General features: G+C 40.9%; 3 protein-coding genes across 5 annotated transcripts; all 3 read left to right on the forward strand.

Annotated features, from left to right (window-relative positions):
- Nucleotides 1-3,303: 3,303 nt before the first annotated feature.
- KRT20 (keratin 20) lies at nucleotides 3,304-7,386 on the forward strand. Its single transcript, XM_010221117.2, has 8 exons — nucleotides 3,304-3,789; nucleotides 4,622-4,704; nucleotides 5,103-5,259; nucleotides 5,912-6,073; nucleotides 6,156-6,281; nucleotides 6,474-6,694; nucleotides 6,802-6,842; nucleotides 7,289-7,386. The coding sequence occupies exons 1-8, from the start codon at nucleotides 3,355-3,357 to the stop codon at nucleotides 7,384-7,386; spliced, it is 1,323 nt and encodes a 440-aa protein (XP_010219419.2). The 5' UTR covers nucleotides 3,304-3,354.
- Nucleotides 7,387-9,028: 1,642 nt separating this feature from the next.
- Nucleotides 9,029-12,628, forward strand: LOC104573902 (keratin, type I cytoskeletal 12-like). 2 transcript variants are annotated; one of them, XM_088529718.1, is made up of 9 exons: nucleotides 9,029-9,347; nucleotides 9,408-9,643; nucleotides 10,139-10,221; nucleotides 10,449-10,605; nucleotides 10,984-11,145; nucleotides 11,232-11,357; nucleotides 11,540-11,751; nucleotides 12,055-12,137; nucleotides 12,527-12,628. In XM_088529718.1, exons 1-9 carry the CDS (start codon nucleotides 9,029-9,031, stop codon nucleotides 12,622-12,624), a joined length of 1,476 nt encoding a protein of 491 aa, XP_088385844.1. In that variant the 3' UTR covers nucleotides 12,625-12,628. The 2 variants fall into 2 exon arrangements, with proteins under 2 accessions (XP_088385844.1, XP_088385843.1); XM_088529717.1 differs by having other exon boundaries at nucleotides 9,029-9,643; nucleotides 11,540-11,757.
- Nucleotides 12,629-15,636: 3,008 nt separating this feature from the next.
- KRT222 (keratin 222) lies at nucleotides 15,637-20,559 on the forward strand. Of its 2 annotated transcripts, none has more exons than XM_088529719.1 (6): nucleotides 15,637-15,811; nucleotides 17,042-17,179; nucleotides 17,506-17,726; nucleotides 18,712-18,788; nucleotides 18,935-19,040; nucleotides 20,220-20,559. In XM_088529719.1, the coding sequence occupies exons 1-6, from the start codon at nucleotides 15,716-15,718 to the stop codon at nucleotides 20,431-20,433; spliced, it is 852 nt and encodes a 283-aa protein (XP_088385845.1). In that variant the 5' UTR covers nucleotides 15,637-15,715; the 3' UTR covers nucleotides 20,434-20,559. The 2 variants fall into 2 exon arrangements, with proteins under 2 accessions (XP_088385845.1, XP_010219418.1); XM_010221116.2 differs by having other exon boundaries at nucleotides 15,638-15,811; nucleotides 17,042-17,170.
- The last annotated feature ends 995 nt before the right edge of the window (nucleotides 20,560-21,554 follow it).

Consider the following 21,554-nt stretch of genomic DNA (forward strand, 5'->3'; position numbering starts at 1 on the left):
AGCCCTGGCACACAGTTTAAAGAAATGTTCCAATTTACCTCTCCGGCCAAAGCTCGCAGCAGCAAAGACATTAAGGCGAACTGCCTTGACAATGAAGATAGATTTTCTTTGGATGAAAGACAAAAGGGAGACGGAAGTTAGGAAAATATCCGTGTATATAAGCAACACCGTGCAAGACCTTGCACTGGAAATGCTCATGGGTTAAGTGCAGCCAGCTGAGCCAAGGGCAAGAGCTGGTTCGTTCTTCTCTGCTCATGGTTCTTTTTGGAGCTTGGAAAAGCACCTTCCACTGCTCCTGGGGAAGAAGCTGCATTTTCTCCAGTGACAAACCATTTTCCTTCCAGAGAACCCCAATCGGTCATACGGTTCCCATTCCGTGGCTCCCAGACAGATCACAACGGGACACAGCCTCACACTGGCGCAAAGGGAGAGATTTTCCCGTATTCAAGGAATTCCGCGCGCTTTCCCCTCCGGATCTCCGCACGCAGACACCTCGGCGCTGCTTCGAGACACGGGCACGGGAGGGTGCAGCATTTGTACTAACAAATGGCTGGAACATGGTTTGTTTTCAGGGTGGAGATTGTCCTAGGTATTCTTTTTTATTCATCCCACAATGCAAATATTTAATGGAAAATATTTGGGGAAAAAAAAAGAAGAGGTATTTAAAACTGTGTGTTTTTATAACCTTTATCTTTTTACTAAACTTGCTGTACATACATCAATAATTTAGAGAGTTGTCCATTTTCCATGTGTCTTCACGGCAGCTGCCTCCTGGCTTCATCAGTGAAAAGCAGCCTTAGAACAACAAAACACAGTCACAAACAGGCATCCTGCAGCTCATCACCACGGAGTCCTAGGACAGACTCTGCAGACTACGGTCGTATCGCTCCGACTCCCAAATTAGGACTAAAACACAGGTGAGGCCAAAGGAAAAGTGCTGAGTTAGAGCTCGAGTTGCACAAGGGCAGAGCCGGGTGTGCCTGTCCTCCCTGCGCTCCCGAGCGACGGTGACGCACGCGGAACGGCACCACACGTTATCCCAACACCGCTCTCCTTATCTCCACTGCCCTCTACTCTGCATTAAACTGCCGTGGCACCGCTGAGCCTTCCTGAAATAAATAGTTAAGGTGGCTCCGAATGGTTTATTTCTGCAGCACCCAGTTAAGCTTGTAGCTCGCTGGAGGGAAATGCTCTGCCTGTATCTACAGACTGTCCTGTACAGTATTTTTAAAGTTCCTTAACAGCTGTTTAAAATATTTGCTGTTATAACCATTAGTCCACAGGTTTGGACACAGACACCCATGCCGTTTTATCTTTATCTTTCAAATATGTGAAATTTAGCATTAATTTAGCAACATATGCTTTTTGGATTTTTTTTTTTATATTTAAACCATGGAGCTGTTTATCCATTTGGGCATGGGATAGCTGCAAATACAAAGGCTGAGAATTAGGCCCAAAGAAGCCAGTCTAGAGCTTTGCTGACATCTGTTACGTAACAAAGCAAAATGTTAAATAAGTGACAGGGAATTAGGGCCAGACATGTAGGAATTCAAAGACATAGATAAGAGAAGGAACTTCAGCTGCATCTCTTACGGCTTTTCCCTACCAGCTCTATTGATTCTTACTCAGTCTGAGTATTTTTGATAAATATAAGGCCTGCCTTGAGTTCCTATAGCTACAATCCAAATAACCTGGCTGGTGTACTTTGGTTTTAAGTGTCATAAATGTTTTTCTGTCATTTACACTTAGCAGTCCCACCTCAGGAAGTTCAAGGTCCACAGGCAATTCATGCAGATGAACAGCATCCTCCTGCAAAGACTGTTGTGCCCTGCCCACCGATCCCTTTGCTCTGGACCACTCGTTTTGGGAACAGCTGAACACGTCGCTTTAGCACTTTGCCCTGTCCCGGTGCTATTCAGAATAATCTGTAGGCAACTATTCCAAAGCAGATAGCATCAGGGGCTTTGGAAACGTAGCCGTGCTGGTTTCCTCATGCTCCAGGCTTTGGGGTTCTCAGAAATCCGAAGCTCCCGCCAAGACGGGCCCCACAGCGCAGAGTTTCTTGCCGCGAGGTCTGGAAGCAGGATGCAGAGCAGCTCCTTCCACCAGCACAAACCACCTGTGTCAACTGTTCTAGCCGAGTATCTCTACATGAATAATCCAGTACCGTGCTGTAGGTGCAGCGTCCCAGGGAGCAGCACCCGCCGCGTGCTCCAGCGCAGCTCCCCTGCCGTACCGGGGATCCGCAGCAATCCGCGTCTTCCCTTGCTTCCCGTTTTCTCCATTAGGATCTCGCGACTATACACGATCCTCAGCTCGGGAATACGGGCACTACTAGCAACAGGATTGTCAGTTTTTCAGCCACACTGAGCAAAGGCAGCAGGTTGCAGCTCCTGAACGTACCCTCTCGCTTCCCAGCGAACACCCCAAGTGAAAGGACCTCTCCACAGGCAACTCCAACTCCACAGATGGTTCCCAGAGGGGAGGCCCTGCAGGAAAGCCCAGGTTTCATCCTCCTGAATCCCCCGGTGTGACAGTTCATGACAGTGGCTTCAGCAGAGCATTTACTCACTGCAGAAAGCTGCTTTCGGATGCAGAGGCCAGGTGAGCTCCAAGATGTCCAACCCGTGCATATAAATTCTAACTGCTTTGTCCGAAGCAATGCCATTTCTGTTTAATTTCAGCTGCTCCAAGAGACTGTTGGCCCTGCAAGGGTTTCTGACATTAAGTGATGGGATATTCAGTGCAGGTTCCCTGCAACATCCACTTCCTCACCACAGTACGAGCAGCATTCTGGGCTTCCTGTAACATCAATGTGGTGCTTACAAATGCCATCTTTCTAATAATTTAGAAGGTCCTAGACTGTGCTGAGCACCAGAGTACTGCTTTCTCAACAGAAATATGTACTTGCTTTTACACATATATATTTTAAGTCCTTTGTCCATCCTCATTTTAAATTCAGAAATTGCACATGGGAGTAGGAATCCAGATGCTCATTCAAAAGCCCCATGCAAGCTACAGCTGCAGGTGAACACTTATAAATCATTCAGTTGCTCCTTTGTGTTTTACGCTCTATTCAGAAGAATCGCAAGGAAAGCCAAGTGCCTGAGGAGTTTTCTCCAAGGCAGCTGCAAACCCCCTGACATCCCACAGGCCGTGGGGGCAATATCCTGCACCTTGTTTGTGCTGACACCAGCTACACCGTGCGTCAACAGAGGTGGGGTTTCCACCTGCTGCGCTTCCTCCTTGGGACACGGTATAAAGGTTGACAGAGCAGACGTTGCTCTTCACTTGGGCTCTCCTTCGCTTGTGCAGACGCCGCTGCTTCATCTGAGGCAAAGCACAACACCACAAATGGCATTTTCCAACCAGAGCTTCCAGTGGGCCTCGGGCTCCCATTCCCATGCTCCTGCACCCAGCGTCAGTGGTTTGACTGTCAGGAAAACGGCCATCCAAAAATTCCAAGCCCCCAGCGTCTACGGGGGAGCCGGTGGCTACGGGACCCGCATATCCTCCAGCACCAACTATGGCCAAGGCTTTGGGGGAAGATTCAACAACAGCTTCCAGCTGAGCGTTACCGGGAACGAGGACCTGCTCAGCGGCAACGAGAAAGCGACCATGCAAAACCTCAACGACCGCCTGGCTTCCTACCTGGAGAAGGTGCGAGCCCTGGAAAAGGCCAACTCCCACATTGAGCAGCAGATCAAGGAGTACTACGAGAAGAACTCCTCGGCCGTGAGCCGCGACCACAGCCCGTACTTCAAAATCATCGAAGAGCTCCGAACTAAGGTAAGAAACCATACCATCATCCAGAAACACAGGAATTTCAAAAATTTGGGGTAAAAAAGATAATAATCTACTTGCATAAAATGTAATTTTCAAATTGTAATTGTCTCACTTAAGACATAACAGATTTTCAGACTTTTACATTTTTGGCAGCTAGGGGAGAGGAGATATAATCTGCAATTACTTAATCTGAATTTCCACTTTGGAGCCTGAGAGGAGAAATGGACTGAGAACATTAAAATCCCAAGCTCTCTTTTCCATTGTATAATTTCCTCCCATTTGCCTGAATACTTTAAACTGACTGCATTATTTTATATAGATATTATATCTTTGTGTAGAAGGTGATTTGCTTTTTTTCCAGCATTAAATGAAAATGTTTCCCAGTTCCAAATATAATGTTCCATCTCTCAAAGAGCTCTGACTGCAAATACCCAGCAAGTGATCATGGTTTATAATCTTATCTGAAAAGGCAGATGAGGGAGGAAGTAGTTTTATGGCTATGAAGGTGATCAGATGAGGATATGTCTTTATTTACTGTGAATTACAGGCTAGACTTTGTCCTGCACGTACGATAAATCTGGCCCAAAGCCAAAATCCAGAGACTTTATACGGGGAAAAGCGGCCATTTTTTCCACACGTTCGGAACTGGAGACTACCAAATGCCCAAAAAAGCAACCAACCCCTGCTTGAAACAATAAATTACCATTAGAATAAATAATGTATTTTCACAGCAGTTTATAAGCATAAAATAATCTTATCTTCTATAACTGTTAAGAATCTATTGGCTTTGTGTGCTGTTCTACCACCATTCATCCCTTTAACCATTCTTTTCCAGATTGGCGCTGCGCAGCTGGAAAATGCAAGGCTTGTCCTGCAGATTGACAATGCCAAACTGGCTGCTGACGATTTCAGAATTAAGTAAGTTCCATTTTCATTCCACACATTCTTTTTCATGCCCTTGTTATTCCGGAAAGCCTCCAGACACCCAGTTTCATTTTTCAAGGCAGGAAAAATAAATTTTCTATATGAGCTAAAATCCCTTTTACAGGGCAGAATTAAACAGCGACACAGAATAGGTGCACTGTGCAAATGGCACTTGCTCCATTCTCTTGAAAAATCCTACATGCTACTTAACCTAGGCAAAACTTGTACTTTGTCCTGGAAATTAACTCTTGAAATCAAACTTGGAGGCAAAGCTTTTCTAAAGAAAAGGCAGTAAAAGGAAACTCTGAGGACGAAGGCTGTGGCCGCTCTTCATTCCAACATTTCTTAAACTGGGTCATTTTGCTGATGACAAAGCAAGCCTTATTTTACAGGTTTGAGAATGAACACTTGCTCTTGCAAAGCGTGCAGAGCGACATTAATGGACTGCTCCGAGTCCGGGATGACTTGACCTTGACCAAGGCTGATCTGGAGTCACAGATCGAAGGTGTGAATGAAGAAATCCTCTTTCTTAAGAAGAGCCACGAGGAGGTGAGAGCAGCAGAACACCACCACAGAAATGTATAAATTCAGCTCCACCAGGAATAATGAAATTTTCATGGTTCATCTGAAAGAATATGATGCTTAGGGTGAGATTCAGCTCAAGACTCACACAAGAAAATGCAGCTTCCTGGGTGAATGCTACGTGCTGTTTGGTGTCTGAGCTCTAGGATCTGCTGGAGGGCTAAGCTCAAGCTGAATCACTTCATTACATTTGTAATTTCAGAGCCCTACAAAGGTTAATTGACCACTACTCCTTCCCTCTTCTCAGATAAAGACACAAACAGCTTCAGAATTTAAGGAGTAAAGGTTTTCCTTAGGAATAATCTGTGTTTTATGAGTTGTTACCCAAAAGCATACCAATGGGAACCATGACATCTATAACCATTTTGTAGATCGAGCTCTGAGGAAATCATCTTTCTATTATATGTTTATCTATTATCTAACATTTCTTGCCTCAAAATAAGTAATATTTTCTAACATAAGATGCAATATGCAATATTTACAAGGGGATTGGGTTATCTTACCCCTAGGTGCTATTTAATAATTAAGAACTATTTCTACCTCTGTGGACTTTGAATTTCCAATATTCAGGCCTAAAAGTTCACTTGAACTGACATTAATACAATTTGTGCTGTTGCAGGAAGTTTACAGCCTGCACAAGCAGGTGGGTGGCTCCGTTAATGTAGAGGTGGATGCTGCTCCAGGTATCAATCTTGCCAGTATCATGGAAAAGATGAGACTGCAATATGAAGAAATGGCAGAAAAGAACCGCGAAGAAGCCAAGCAACGGTTTGAAAAACAGGTAACGCTCTGGAACCTAAACCAGCAGGATTCTCTAGTGTGTTTAGTGCTGGGTTACAGACCTGGGGCTCTTTGTATTTCAGACAGAACAGCTGACCCAGGAAGTCGCTATCAATATTGAGCAGCTGCAAAGCCAAAGGACAGAGATCACAGAACGGAGACAGATCATTCAGGGCCTAGAGCTGGAATTACAATCCCACCTTAACATGGTAAATCATCATCAATACTTAACATGAGGAAATGTGCTTAGCGGGTAATTACACAGATAAATATAGAAACTATGAGTTTTTTGCATCTACATGCAATTTTGACATCAAAATGCATCCCCTTGAATAGTGCATCTAACACCTTTTAAAACCGATTTTTTTTGGTTTTAAAATGGATTTTTTCCCCGGCTGCAGAAGAAGTCTCTAGAAGACACCCTGGCTGACACCGAGGCCCGCTACAGCCAGCAGCTGGCGCAGATCCAGGGCGCCGTGGCCGGGCTGGAGGCGCAGCTGCGGCAGCTCCGCGCGGACATGGCGGGGCAGAGCAGCGAGTACGCGGCGCTGCTGGACGTCAAGACGCGCCTGGAGATGGAGATCGCCACGTACCGACGGCTGCTGGAGGGAGACGACGGCGGGTAGGGACCCCAGCGCCACCCGCAGTCCCTATGACAGCTTTGCCTTCATATAAATAATATTTCATATCTTTTACTGATTTCATACTCTCAATGTCTAATTTGCACAGGGATTTCCAGTTGGATATAGCTGCAGAAGAAGCTGAAAAAGGTAATGTCAGTTGAACTTCCATGGTTTTGATGGCTTCTTTTGAAGTGTTACGGAATTAATTAGTCTGGCATGAAACAAGTAACACAGTTTCACAGGAAATACTCAATAACTGAAATCTTATGCCAAGAAAAGATGCTTTATGTATAGAACTCAGGTGCCCATATCAAAACCCTAGGCTCCTTAGCGAGCTAACGGAATTACCGAATTACTCTCCAGAGGCTTCAGAAGCACCTGCTCCTTTCCACTGACCACACAGGTTCCTAAACACAGCATGTAATTTTAAAATATCCCTTTCCATGTAAGAATATTTCTAGCTTTTAGATCTACCAAGTTGGTGCTAAACTGAAGCCGTCAGGTCGGTCAGAGGGACGGGAGGGTTATTCGGTGATAATATTCTGCCAATAGACATTGCTTTTAGCTAATTCACTGTCGAATTTTATTAACAGAATCAAGCAAAATCAAGAAGATCAAGACAATTGTGGAGGAGGTGGTTGACGGCAAGGTCGTCTCCTCTCAGGTCAGGGAGATCGAAGAGAAGATGTAACAGAAATCAGCATTTTTATAGATGTATTATTTCCAAGATAGATAAAAATTGTACCGTAAGTTTGAAATAAGTGAAATTTTGAAATATTGAGGCAACGTTTACTAGCATTTTTCAGAAACTCAAGGCAAGAAACTGGTGCAAGTCATCCAATGATTTTGCTCATGTGCTTTTATAAGCTCTAACAGTAGTTGACTCTTCTGAAAGCACCATGAGAACTTTCTCTTCATTTCTTCAGATCATTCATTTCAGTGCCTGGTTCATTAAGTTTTTCTCAGGCTTTCAATATATTCATAGATGAAAACTGTAAGTCTAAACTGCAATCCAAGGTGCAGTTTAACACACAGTAGTAGATATGTTGTTAGAAATGTTTTTAAATATTCAGTGCATCTTTGCTGAAGTTGAACTATCATTCAAATGCAATGCAGCTCCACTTCAGTAAAAACTTTTCTAATAAATCACAATTGTCTATTTGGATCATCATATTAAAACATAAAATTTAAGAAGTCATTTTATTCTTTCGCATTCTCTTTGATTTTTTTATCACCAGGGACTAACCAAGAAAGGTATTTTATTGGTAAGAATACATTTTGCCTATTAAACCTCTCTCAATTAGTAACTGCATGTAACCCTCCCTGCAAAACCCGTGCCCTTCCAGACCTTCAGCGCAAGGAGTCGACATTTTCCTCCTGACAACAGAAACACAAAAACTCTCCCCTTTGAAATGTCATTTATCCAGTCTGTTATTTACCGCACATAAACAGCTACCAAATAAAATAACCATTAGCTTTCATAGTAACGAGTCATTGCTTCCAAGTGATCAATACATGCCTATATAAATATTTGCTCAAATCTTTGACCTATCACTCATAAAACATTTCTGCCAGAAAAAACCACCCATGCTCATGGATGTAGATAAATTACAACCGTATTCCACGCCTTACAGATATGACCCAATGCCTGAGGGTTTAGGACAGAAGATAAAATTACAAAGGTCAGTACAATCATTTATATTTTATGATTTCACATTAATGATGAATATTCTTCATGCACCTTTGCTGAGCACTTTCTTGCTTCCTAACAAGCACCCCAACAGTGCTCCTCTGGCAAAGCTTCAGTAAAATGTGTCACTGAAGCATTACGAGGAGAAATCCTTTTCGACACGCACACAGGAAGTTTGCTAGGAAAGGGATCGCGCTACAGCCTCAGGCAAACTTCTGCGATAATAATCTCCAATCAAGAAGGGGGTGCATAGGTAATGACAAAAAAATTATTTAGGATGGATTTAAATGTGAAAAGAAATTTCTGTGCACTGTTGCACATGGTGAAGCATTATTGTTATGTCTTAGCTCTCCTCCACCCATCCTCCCTCGTACAGCAAATACCTGGAGGGCATTTGATTTCCACCCCCATGGACAATTTAAATTTGCACATATCATTTAATTTGGTAAGACGATACTACACTGCCTCCTCCTGTCCCCTCTGCCCCCCTCCAAAAAAAAAAAAACAGAGAGAGAGAGAAAAAAGCAATTAAAGAATCTGCTGGGAGGCGTGAAGTGCTCCAGAAACACCCCCATTCCCTATAAAGCGGCCAACCCGCCCGGGGATGCACCCGAGCGCCCGGCAGAGCAGGGCACGGAGCACCATGGCCCTCTCCGTGCGCACAAGTGGGGCGTCCCGGCAGTCCTCTCCTCGGAGCGGCTTCGGCGCTGGATCCATGAGGATGTCTAGCGCCAGCAGCGGAGGCGGCTTTGGGGGAAGCGGCTTTGGCTTCGGCGGAGGGTCTGCCGGAGGGTTCGGCGCTGCCTCTCTGCTGGGCTCAGGCTCTGCCTTCAGCGGGGGCTTTGGGGGCGGCTCAGGGGGAGGCCTGGGAAGCGGCTGGAGCAGCGGGTTCGGGGGAGGCTTCGGCAGCGGCTACGGAGGCAGCGGCTGCGGCTACGGCGGAGCTCTGGGAGGCGGTTTGGGTAGCGGCCCAGGCGCTGCATTTGGAAGTGGCTTTGCTGGTGGTGCAGGGTTTGGTGCAGGGGGTGGTGGTGGGGATGGGGGCCTCCTTTCCGGCTCCAAGAAAGAAACGATGCAGAACCTCAACGACCGCCTGGCCGCCTACCTGGACAAGGTGCGAGCCCTGGAGGAGGCCAACACCGACCTGGAGCGCAAGATACGGGAGTGGTACGAGAAAAACGGCCCTGGTGCCGGTATCGCCGGATCGGGGAACGACTACAGTAAATATTATCCGGTGATCGAAGATCTCCGCAGCAAGGTAACAAGCACTGCACTCCCTGCGCCTTCTGTACCCGCAGGTCACCTAGTAAGATCTCAGATGAATCTACAAACCCCTCTCAGAACCTGAGAGCAGATTTATTCTATGTTTTTGACGCTTGTAACAGTCCTCTGTCAGACTGCTTTGATATTACATTATGCTGAGTTTTTTCCTTCTCTGTTACCTGCAATTCTGTAGCAATTCTCGTTTCTTATATCACAAAACTCCCCGGTAATCTCTGCAGTGATTATGAACCCTAGTTCATAATTTCTGTAACTACCCATAGTCACAGAAAGCAAACTGGTGCTTTTCCATTACGTGGACTTACAGAAGCTGAAAATTGTCCTAAATGTCTTCATGGTATGCTATACAAGGTTCTAAAAAATTACACGTAATTTTATAATGACATTTAAAATTACAATCACATAAATAGCTATACTGAGCTGCAACCCACCATGCTATTAAATCATTTTTGGGAAATTATTTGCATTTCAGATCATAAACGCGACTATTGACAATGCAAGAATTATTCTGCAAGTGGATAATGCTAGACTGGCCGCTGATGATTTCAGACTGAAGTAAGTATATTGCAATATTACAAAAAATTTTGTTCGTATTTTATGCACGACTTTTTAGTATATTTAAATATTTTTTTCTTTGTAGAATACTTTAACGTAACTATTGAACATTATGAAAATCACATATATTAACAACTAAGAGCAAAAGCTATGTAATGACACAGTTATAAATTTGCACTCGACTCTATTGACCCCAGGAGAAATATATTTAATGATTTTCCTTAAAGATACGAGAATGAACTGGCTCTTCGCCAGAGCGTGGAGGCCGACATCAACGGCCTGCGCAGAGTCCTGGATGAACTGAGCTTGACAAGGGCTGACTTGGAGATGCAGATTGAAAGCCTGACTGAAGAACTGGCTTATCTCAAGAAGAATCATGAAGAGGTATTTTTTTCATAAATTCTTAAAAAAACAGTATAAAATGTGGAATGTGAAATACTTTTTTTATTTGCACCAGAATAGTTAACTTGGTTTCATTGTTTGTTTGCTGTTCTTTTTTGAGCTTACTAAGTGAAAGATCCAGACAAGCTACAGGTTCTTGATAATGCAGTATTATTTTCTCTTATTTTGTTTTATTTTCTTTTCTTTCTCCTGATGCTATTTTTTTTCTTGGTCTTCTAACTGATAAACGCAGATTATGGAATTCTTAGGAATTTTTCCTAGAACTATAAAGAATTCCTGTTGAAGCAGAGTTTGTATCACATCTATTTCTCTACATATATTTCTGGTAGAATCATTTTGTGATTCTTTAAACCCCCGCAGGAGCTTCAGGGTTTCCGGGGCAGCACGGCTGGCCAAGTGAGCGTGGAAATGGATGCGGCTCCAGGAATCGACCTCACCAAGCTCCTGAATGACATGAGAGGGCAGTACGAAGTCATCGCCGAGCAAAACCGTAAAGAGGCTGAAGCCTGGTTCAATGAAAAAGTAACTACCTCGGACACGGCAAATTCCGTCAAATAATTGTAAAAATAAACAGTGAAATTACACACTATCCTTCCTTGACATTACAGAGTGGGGAGCTGAAAAGGGAAATCACCACCAATACTGAGCAGCTTCAGTCAGGAAAGAGTGAAATCACAGATCTAAAACGGACTCTTCAGAGCTTGGAAATTGAGCTACAGTCTCAGCTTGCCATGGTAGGTTGAGGGGAAGTCCGGGGTTACCTCGTCAGCGTAAAATTTCCACCTTCAAAAATATTGTTCAAGTCTAACCATTAGTAACAAACCTCTACTTATTCTCATTAAACCATTTTAGTTGCTTTCGTAATTTCAAAGATTTTTTTTCTGTTCTCAGTTTATTTAATATCCTTCTTCCACAGAAAAAATCCCTTGAAGACACTTTGGCAGAAACAGAGAGCGGTTACTGTGCTCAGCTTTCCCAAATGCAACTGCAGATTGGGAATCTGGAGTCTCAGCTGTTCCAGGTCAGGGCCGATATGGAGCGGCAGAACGCGGAGTATCAGCAGCTTCTAGACATCAAGTCTCGTCTGGAAATGGAGATCGAGACTTACCGCCGCTTGCTGGATGGCGAGTTTGTGTAAGTAACAAATTCACATAAAACATCTTCTCTATTTTAACTTCTAGAGCAATACCCTTTTCTGGGAGAAAGAAGAGGCATAAACAACGGGTCCATTCACTAAAAGACAATGAGTCACATACTAGATTTTGACATAATTATTGTCGGTAGCTCTTATTTAAACATATCACCTATCTGGGGAGACTGAACCATTCTACTCTGTATTTATATTAACCAATGAATGAAAGGAATAATCTTATTCCCCCTGATTCTGGTAAACATTCTGCAATCTTACATGTGTCTACAATTTATTTTTAGGAGCGCAGGACAGGGAGTTACATTTGAAAGTTCATCTTTGACGGGGTCCAAATCACAAACACAATCACTGGATTCTTCTCAGGGTAGGTACATCTTGACTGAATAAAATTTATTTTTACACCTGCTATAATAATTCAGCCCATTAAATTTCAAATAAATATTAATGTCTGCACATGGTAAGCTGTTTTACCTTACTAGTAAAACTAGTTGATATAGAACTTCTAAGTACTCACACAGAATTCTAAATGATGTCACCATGGTCATGAAAATTCCCAATAATATTACTTTCAAAACTATTCTTGTAACTGAAATAATGTATGCTCTCTGATTTAACCATGTCAGAAAGATCATCATAACAAGAAACCAATTTGAAAGGAAAAAGGATGGAACTTTTTATTATGTCAGCATGATGTTCTGTGTTTTGCAATTTTTAATACTTTAGTAAATACTTTTTTTTGTTTCTGATGTTTAGATCCTACGAAAACTAGAAAGATCAAAACAATTGTTGAGGAGGTAGTAGATGGAAAAGTTGTTGCATCCCACGTTAAGGAAGTTGAAGAGAAGATATGACACAATCTGCTATTGTAACAGATCCATTCGTTCCATTCTTCTTTAAAAGCAGTAGTCAATACAATCTTTGGTCTTTTGTATGAAGTGATAGTTTGGCTTATTTGATATGATTCTTCTATGCAAAATGGAACATATTTTTCATTCTCAAGCAACATAATTTCTGCTTCAGTCTTTAAGTATTGTCTTGTATTATTTTCACCATTTACTTTAAATGTAATACCACTTTACTTCATTTACATCATTACTTTGTTCAGTAACCGAAAACATGGTGCACACATTAGGCATTTAAATAGATATACTTGCAGTTGCTTTGAAATATGTTTAATTAATAGGTAAAATAATTTTGCTGTTCAAACCTCTTCTTCCAGTTTTCTGGAGTAATAAAAAAGAACTCAGCAAGCTTTAAACCACCTTTCACCCCTTCTGTGACAGTTTAGGATTGCAGCTCACGATCCACATTTGCTATTTTTGTTGGGTATTTTACCATGTATTCTGTGCATGTGTGCACATGTTGGCCTTCACTCACCGTGTAAGGAAGTTAATCCCCTGGTAGAACAAGCATATAAATAAAACTGTTTAAAGGTGGGATTAAAGCAGTACTCAATAGCATGCAATTGAGAAACCTCAGTGTACAGCAATCCTAAGGATGGAGCAAGCAGAACAACATACTGTACCATGTAGGAATGCTGTAAGCAGAGCAGGAAAATAGAGACTGCGACATTCGTTTGGCAGCAGCAGCAAAGCAGTGCTCAGATGTCCCCGAGTGCCACCTGCTGGGAACACGGGCTGATCTTTTGAATTGCAAACCTGACTTCCTGAACTCCACTCAAATGCACTGCTTTAAAGAATCTCATCCAGAACACAATAATAAACCAGAGCACAACCCCCTTAAAATTTCCATCCAGTTCTTTGAAAATATCAAGTTAATTTTTTGACTGTTAGCAAGGTAAATGATAGCATTTAAATTAATAAAATTTACATTTGTTTATAGATCGTCATACACTTTGCTCCTCAAAACAACAGACGCATTTCATAAACCCTCATTCAGGAACAGAAAAATATATGTGAAGATACTCTCAAAACAGAAAATAAACCATTTAACTTCTACTATGCCACCCTATTTGAGCACATTCAATTAACGTAAGTAGCCTAGAAGAAAGGTATTTGCCTTCCCTTCAACACACTGAAAAACTGCAAAACAGTAACCAATAACTTGAGGCAAAATACAGAAACGTGAATAGTAAGGACTATGGACAACTACAGGTCATGCAGCTCTGCATTATATATTGATAAATATGACAGTGGAGTCAGTAGAAATACATTCCAGAAATAGAGCCGTGCAAATCTATGTATAAACAAAGTTGCTTTCACCTACCTTCATGCTTCAGGAATCTCGTACCCAGCTTTCTTTGCACCTGAAAGAAAATTAGGAAAAAGAATGCCTTAGGGCTGATCTGTTTTTAAAATGGTATCATCTGGCAAGCTTTCATCTTCTATTGAGCCCCAAATAATAAGATCTGTGCATAGACATATTTTGGGGCATAAAGTTTAGCTCCTGGCACCAAAGCCAATGTGCTTGCAGAAGTCTACCGCGTTTCAAAACTGCACACTTTGGGATTATTCTTTTAACGTGCTAAACAATCTTGACTTTGACTCATGCAAACTGAAGACATTCTGAGTTCCAGGGAACCTAAAACTCACTGTAAAGAATTAGTATTGCAAATTAAGGGAAAAGGAAGAATTCAAATTACATTTAATGCTGTTTGCTTGAATACATAGGCTCTTCCTATTGAAGTTCAAAATGTCCTAAGGTGTAACATGTCAAATTTCTTTGATTGATTTCTAATTTTTTTTCTTTTATATTATCTGAATATTCTCATACCATGAATGAAAAATAAGTGTATTTTGTTTTTGAAATCAACTGAACTCGAATTATTAAAACACTTATGGAAAAGACAGTAGAGAGCAAAACAGTCTCATCTCAGTCCAGCTCTGTTGAAGAACAGCAGCTAACTAAGAAAAATAGGATTGAAACACAGGATCCTTTTACAGGTGCCAAAAGACAGAGCCAAGAACAAGGAAGTCTTACACATAACAGCAGAATTTTAAGGGGTACAACACTTTTCTTTATAAAAAGATGCTCTTTACAGAAATCACAGAAGAGCAAAAAGGGAACCTATCTGTTCTACCTGCCCGGTAGCGCTCAAAGGACTGTGTAAGGATCTTCCATGTGCACATACTGTGACACACTAACACAAACAGCAACGATGCACTGTAACCTCCTTCAGAAACAAGAGCGACACATTTCTGGACTGCACTTCTTTGTCTTCAGCGTGTGCTCACCAGTCTGTGCCCTCTGCCAAAGGGCAGCCAAACCCCTTGCAACAAGAGCAGGGCTGGTATTTTTGTGTTCCCAGCCCACAGAATGGCTGGCTGAAAGGCTGCCCGAAGCCCAACGCTCTCCAAGCGGGACAATCCCCAGCACTACACGAGGTCGGCCACACCACTGCCTGGTCGAGTCCTGAAAACTCTCAAAGATGCAAACGTGGCCCTGTCCCCATGTGCCCTGTGCTCCGGGAGCCTCCTGGGAAGGCACCGCCAGCTCCGTGCGTGCCCGGCGGGACACCGCTCCCTTCCCTCGCTCGGACTAGATGACCTCTAGAGGTCCCTTCCAATCTTAAGCATTCCACGATTCTATGATTCTCTCACTGTGCTCTCAAGCTACACAACTGTAATTTTGCCTTTCAACTCTTCAGGAAGGCTAGGTTGTAAAAAACAAAATTTATGGTGTAACGAAACCACAAAGACGTTGTGTATATTATTTTCGGCACATTATTAGATATTACTATGTTAATCACTGCAAAAGCAGTAGGTAGTTGTGTTACTAAACCTGTTAAAAAAATAAATAAATAAATAAATAAACAATTGAAAGGCTCTGAGCTTCCAGTGCTTCCTCAAAAACAGAGCTCTGCAGCTTTAAAATTCGCCCGTGCTTTCCCCGCGCTCTGCTCTCACTGCGGGCGCCGGCTCTGCAGCAGCCGCCTCATCCTATCAAGGAGGCTCCGTTCGGAGGGTGGAGGATGGGAAGGGAATGGAGCTGTCCCAGCTCCTCGGTGGGATCAGGGCAAACTATGAAGGGCTCAGCAGCAGAAATCAGATAACGACCCCCCGCTCAGCAAGGACCCAGGTAATGGCTCCGCACACGCACGCACCTGCCGGGGGGCCATCCTGCTCTCTGCAATTCCTGCCTCGCTCTCCAGGAGGTACAGTATTGCCTTTGCAATGCAGCAGAGCAGCGGGGAAGGGATTTGGATTTTACTGCAGTAAGACTTGAGCTAGAAGACAGGGAAATATGCTTTGCCTAGAGTGCGGAATGCACACGGAAGGAATACTGGGTAATGCATCTGGATTTTCTGCTGTGCCTGCAACGGTGATATCGTTGTGATTTAAGAAATGATGACATCTGCAGTAACGTGCATAGCTCCATTTAGTTATCCCAAAGGAAAGAGCATCATAAAAATCAAAGAGACTGTACGGAAGCCATTTATACAAAGAAGGTTTACAGTTCTTAGCACTTCTGTAAAACTGTGTCTTCTCAAGAAGTATTTTATATTGTTCTCAGTAAAATTGTCATACTTTTCAGCAAATATTATTATTTCGTGTAGATTTCTTAAAGGTTATCAACACACACTTATAAATTTAAATAGAGGACATTTCTAAAACACAACCAAGCCTTGTAATAAAATAAGAAAAAAAAGACCATTTACAACCATTAAATGTCAGGAAATCCAGGCTGAAAAATATGTATTATATCACTCAGTTGTACGTAGGTATTGCAGAAATTCTGGGGCTGTTTTTTAATCCAGGCCAAAATACCTACCCCAGGTCAGCTAATCTACACAGTCCTCCAACGACACAGAGCAACCATAAACTAGACTAAGCCAAATTCCCTCCTGTGTTTGGCACAAAGCAACCAGTCTATTGCTATAATCTGGTCTCATAAACTCTGCAGTACCTAGGCACAAAAGGACAAGAAAAGAATATTGAGCTGGAAAGTGTTCTCTTGTGGATTAGTCGAATGTAGATTGTTCACCAAAATTATGAGCTGCTGAAATGACAGTAAGTGAGTATATTAACAAAACCAGCAAAAAAAAAGGCTTATTTTATGTTACCTGCTTGCTAAGACCTGAACTAAAGACTAAAACCATGGGTATGAGCGTACATATGGACAGTATGCAACCTTCTTCCTTCCCACGCAGCAGCATAGCGGGTTCCTCGCTATACCATAAAGACTAATTAATCACGGCTAGCTTTACCAAATTAATATGGATCTAAAAATATCGCAATTAGAGATATATATGTATTTTTACATTATTTAAATATTTTAATACTGTTATCTTTTCTGTATCTACTGTAGCTAGAAGAAGCTACAATTAAAAGAATGGACAGAGATGCAGAAGCATTAAAGGCAGCCAGAGCAGAACTCAGTGAAGCCAGACGCCAGTGGCACCACATGCAAATTGAAATTGAATCACTCCATGCTGTGGTAAGCATGGTAAAATGATACTCAAAATTTACTGAATTTGGTAATGTAGGTAGGATACAGAGTATATGGACCACTCAGTTTTTGTATCATCAACCTATGAAAACAGCAGTAGTGAATTGCTGGTAAAATTCTTTTTAAAATTCTATCTTGAATCATTTTACATTTTAGAGAGAAGATTATCAGTAAAAGTTTTATCTTAAAAGCTTTACTTCTCTTGCTAAAAATAGACTTAAAAGAAATGGTTTAAACATACACTGTCTGATTGTTAATGAAAAGTATGTATTACATCTTTACACATACTTTCTAAATCTTAAAATATGAGTTAAATTTAACAGGAAAAGGGTTTGGAACGTTCACTGCGTGCCACAGAGCAGCAGTACCATATGCAACTTCAAAATTTAGAAGCTGAGATTGAAAGCTTAGAGAAAGAGCTGCAGGAAGTGAGAAGAGGGATTGAGAAACAGCTTCAAGAGCATGAAATCCTACTGAACACTAGAATGAAACTGGAGGAGGAAATAGCAACATATCGCAGTCTGCTTGAGCAAGAAGAGAACAGGTATTTGTTGGGAAAGAATGCTCAAATTCATCTTTCATTTCAGAACTCATTGAAACAACCATCATAGTTGTGATGACATGAACCAATCATTTAAAAAAATTACATGTGCATTACACTATAAAACCCTTTAAAATGTTTTATCTTATATGAACATGTATATATACACTCACACATATATATACACATGCTCAAAATCTAACATTTTAAATGATTTCATGCACAAGCTCCAGGACACTGAAAGGTATCTTTCACAAAGCCTGAAGCATTTCCCTGTTTTTATGTTGATACTTACATATGTTAATTGGCTTTGTCGAATTTAGCTTTTAGACTTTCTATAGACAATTTGCGTTCCAACCACAGCAACTGTGAAAATCATTAAACTCTCACCAATTTGCAATGAAAACACTCTACTTTCATTGTATATATGTTCATAAATAAAAATTTTAAAGCGAAAATATGTGTATATAATGTGTAAATACATACATTTAATCTTACATGCTATTAATCATTTGCTCCACATCATTACACATAAAGGCTTTCGAGGGAATGCTGCCTCCCTTGGGCACTGCTAGAGAAAATAGGGGGTTTCAGCCCCAAAACCCCAGTGTGTGCCAGCTCGGCGGGGTCCCAGACAGGGGGTCTGTCTCTTATTTAATACTTTTAACTCTATGAAAGCTCAGATATACAGCTCAGACTCAAAAGAAGTTAAATACACTTCCCAGCTAACAGCAACCTGAGGAAAAATGAGAAAATAATGCTCAAATATACACAAAATATTTCACCAACTTGCTTTGGTTCTCTGCTCAAAATATAAGAAATCCTAACAAATAGTTATACAATCAATCGGAATAGTTATTCAATAACAAATAGTTATACAATCAATCATGGCTCCTGCGTTTTTAGATTTTCCCCACTTGCTCCTAACACAAGCTGCAGATTAAAATAATTCAGTATTAGATGACTGCAATAATTTTTGCTTTTGCAGGTTTCGTTGTTCTATACCTGACCAAAAGGATGATAAAAAAACTACTACTAGCAAGATTGCCTTTACCCTGCCTTCAAGTAAGTTTGTTACAAAAAAACTCTTCCCTCATCTGAGTTTCCTAAGCAGTAAATCACATATTTGTTTTTCACAGCAAAATCAATATAATGCTAAAAAATTGCAATTTGTGTATGCCTGCCTTGTACATCCGCATTTTCTTTTATAGATGGTGTAAAGAAGCATGAAGCAGAGAAGGTGGAATTGGTGTCAAAACAAGCCATCCTAGATGGCAATATTACCAAGGAAAGTGCTGAAGCTCATGGCACTATACAGTAAGAAAATGTCAATTTAACAAAGTAGCAACTATAAGTAAATGGGGGGCACTGCTTTTCAGTATCTTGTCTTCTTTTATTAGCATGTTTTATCTTTTTCATAGAGCAAAGATGTCCTATAGTAAGATATATTGACTGAAATGTTACTAATTAACTAGATTTTAAAGATTCTTCATTAGCATTTATTTAATAAGCTATTGATATCATAATGCTGCTTCTAATTGGGAATTCATATTCATAATTCAGGTATCAACAGCTAAAAGAGATGATATCATGTATGCAAACTCCCTCTAGGGCAAATATATATTTACATGTGTAAATTTAGGGAACTTCAAACTAGGTTCCTCAGTGAGCATGTGAAAGCCTGTTTAGTACATACTATTCATCTTAACTCTACTAGTGCTGGATTGCATCATTCTTCTGCTCTTTAATTCTTTTGTAAACTAGCATCTAACATAACATTTAATATAAATTGTAGTGTACCATGTCACTAATACTTAACTATAATTACCTGCTGAAACCATGTATAAATTCTTATTAAAAAATACATGCCTATGGTCTAATACACACGTTCCATACCTGGAGCTTATTTGAATACATAATTTGTGCATCTTGCACAGATAATTTAAAAACAGATCCTAAAATACACTAGGATTAAATCAATACTGCGGATATTTGATATTTCAGCGAAGCAGCTGCACCTTCGCTTCTCCGTATTTCAGTTCAGCCTTTTCTTTCCAAGTTTATGACGTTTTAAGTAGTTTTGGAACTACATTCTGAGGGTTGGCTCTAGAATTAGATCTTCCACCTCTCCCTTTCTTTGAAGGTTTTCAGCTGCACAAATTCTGTCTTGCCCACTATAGTACAGCAGCTTCTTACAAGCAATTTGCAACCAGATTACAAACTTTCTCCTTGGTAGCAAGCTGCCTGGTGCCACTAGAGCAATGACTTTCTTTTGCATCCATGTCAACTTAAAGCACAAAAATAAGGAAATCTTGCCCTTTATTTAGCTTTCCTGAGAACGCAACTGTAAAAAAGAAAGGAGGGATCTCAGAACCCAACTAAAACAAGTTGGCACTGTATTACTCTGTTACGCAATTTCTTGTTACATTTTAAAGCAATCCTGAACGCACACATACTGCCTAAAGGATCACAAATACATTTGCTTGCTGGTTGCAGGACAGAAAAAGTGGATGAAGTTATCAAAGAATGGGAAGGTTCCTTCTTTAAAGACAACCCTCGCCTAAGGAAAAAATCCGTTTCCCTGCGCTTTGATCTCCACCTGGCAGCGACCGATGAAGGATGTTTACACACCAAGCAGAAAATGCTCCCGGACATCGAAGTCAGGCTGGTAATGAGGAGGTCTTGCAGTATTCCTTCCATCAAACCCTAACCCACTGCAAACTAGCACAAGGGTCTGGAAATAAACTGCAGAGGGACTTACATGGTCTCTGTCTTGCTAGAATATAAAACCTTAGCAAGTATCTACTTTGATTAACAAAACAAAAATGTTAAGTCTTTTAAAGGAAAGGGAGAAGGACGAGGAGGTTAGATTTCAAGAATCTAACTGCTACTAGTTTTCTACTCTGGGTATGGTCCTTTAATTTTCTCATTATTATTGCTATTTTGTAGTATTTCATCAAGTATTTAAGAGTTAAACTATATCTTTATATCTTGACATATGCTGTCTTTGTAAAAGAGAAATTGTTTTCTCTTTCTGGAAATGAAAATTACGTATTTTATCCTCCTAATTACTCACTATTGCATACTCATAACGATGGATGAAACCTTGTAATAGTTTATACCACAACTGTCATGCTGATTGAAATGCATTTTAAAACATTTTCTAAAAACAAAACAAAAAAAACATATGCAAAGATGCTCTTAAAATATGTAGGTATCATTAACCTCAATACAGATCCGGTGTTGTTAATACTTGAGTATTTGGCATCCTGAATGTAATAGCCTGCCATTTTCACTATGCAGTGTTTCTTTGTGCTTATACTGTGTACATTTTACAATACTTGAACTAAGTTTTAATTGCTTTAAGGCACTTTAAACAGGGATATGAATTTACCAAAGTAAATGATAGTACTACAATAAAAAGTAATAAAACTAAGTTTGACCATGCATATTTTGTGAGTTCGACTATGTGTATTTTAAGAACGGACTAACAAAGAAAAATAATACAATAAAAAGTCAGTGAGAAAATCTGTAGCACTGCAGCTGAGTGCTTTTTATAAGTTTTCTCTACAATTAGTAAGTCCTAAATTTGCTAAGAATTTTGATGGTAACAGGCAGAGAGCGCATCCTTCTTGGCCTGCAACAACTACTATTTTTTGGTACATCCTGTAATCCTGACTGGATCTCAAGTACTTTGTTCTGAGCGTTGCACCAAGAAAAGTATGAAGATATCATCTGGCATGCAAAGTTTACCATCGAAAAGATGGCAGACAAGCAGAAATACACTGCAAGTAAGTACATGTTTCTAAACCACAGTGCTCCTTGTGTTTT

Source organism: Tinamus guttatus, unplaced genomic scaffold (genome assembly GCF_059628265.1).
Source record: "Tinamus guttatus ecotype Peru unplaced genomic scaffold, ASM5962826v1 Tinamus_guttatus_pri_ptg000339l, whole genome shotgun sequence".
Lineage (NCBI taxonomy): Eukaryota > Metazoa > Chordata > Aves > Tinamiformes > Tinamidae > Tinamus > Tinamus guttatus.

Bases quoted from the DNA above. Each gene is read 5' to 3' on its own strand.
- KRT20 (XM_010221117.2), top strand. From the start codon at position 3,355: ATGGCATTTTCCAACCAGAGCTTCCAGTGGGCCTCGGGCTCCCATTCC. The intron at 3,790-4,621 runs GTAAGAAACCAT...ATTCTTTTCCAG, and splicing joins TCGAAGAGCTCCGAACTAAG to ATTGGCGCTGCGCAGCTGGA. The intron at 5,260-5,911 runs GTGAGAGCAGCA...GTGCTGTTGCAG, and splicing joins TTAAGAAGAGCCACGAGGAG to GAAGTTTACAGCCTGCACAA.
- LOC104573902 (XM_088529717.1), top strand. From the start codon at position 9,029: ATGGCCCTCTCCGTGCGCACAAGTGGGGCGTCCCGGCAGTCCTCTCCT. The intron at 10,222-10,448 runs GTAAGTATATTG...TTTTCCTTAAAG, and splicing joins GCTGATGATTTCAGACTGAA to ATACGAGAATGAACTGGCTC. The intron at 11,146-11,231 runs GTAACTACCTCG...TTGACATTACAG, and splicing joins AAGCCTGGTTCAATGAAAAA to AGTGGGGAGCTGAAAAGGGA.
- KRT222 (XM_088529719.1), top strand. From the start codon at position 15,716: ATGGAGCTGTCCCAGCTCCTCGGTGGGATCAGGGCAAACTATGAAGGG. The intron at 18,789-18,934 runs GTAAGTTTGTTA...TTTCTTTTATAG, and splicing joins TGCCTTTACCCTGCCTTCAA to ATGGTGTAAAGAAGCATGAA. The intron at 19,041-20,219 runs GTAAGAAAATGT...TGCTGGTTGCAG, and splicing joins GAAGCTCATGGCACTATACA to GACAGAAAAAGTGGATGAAG.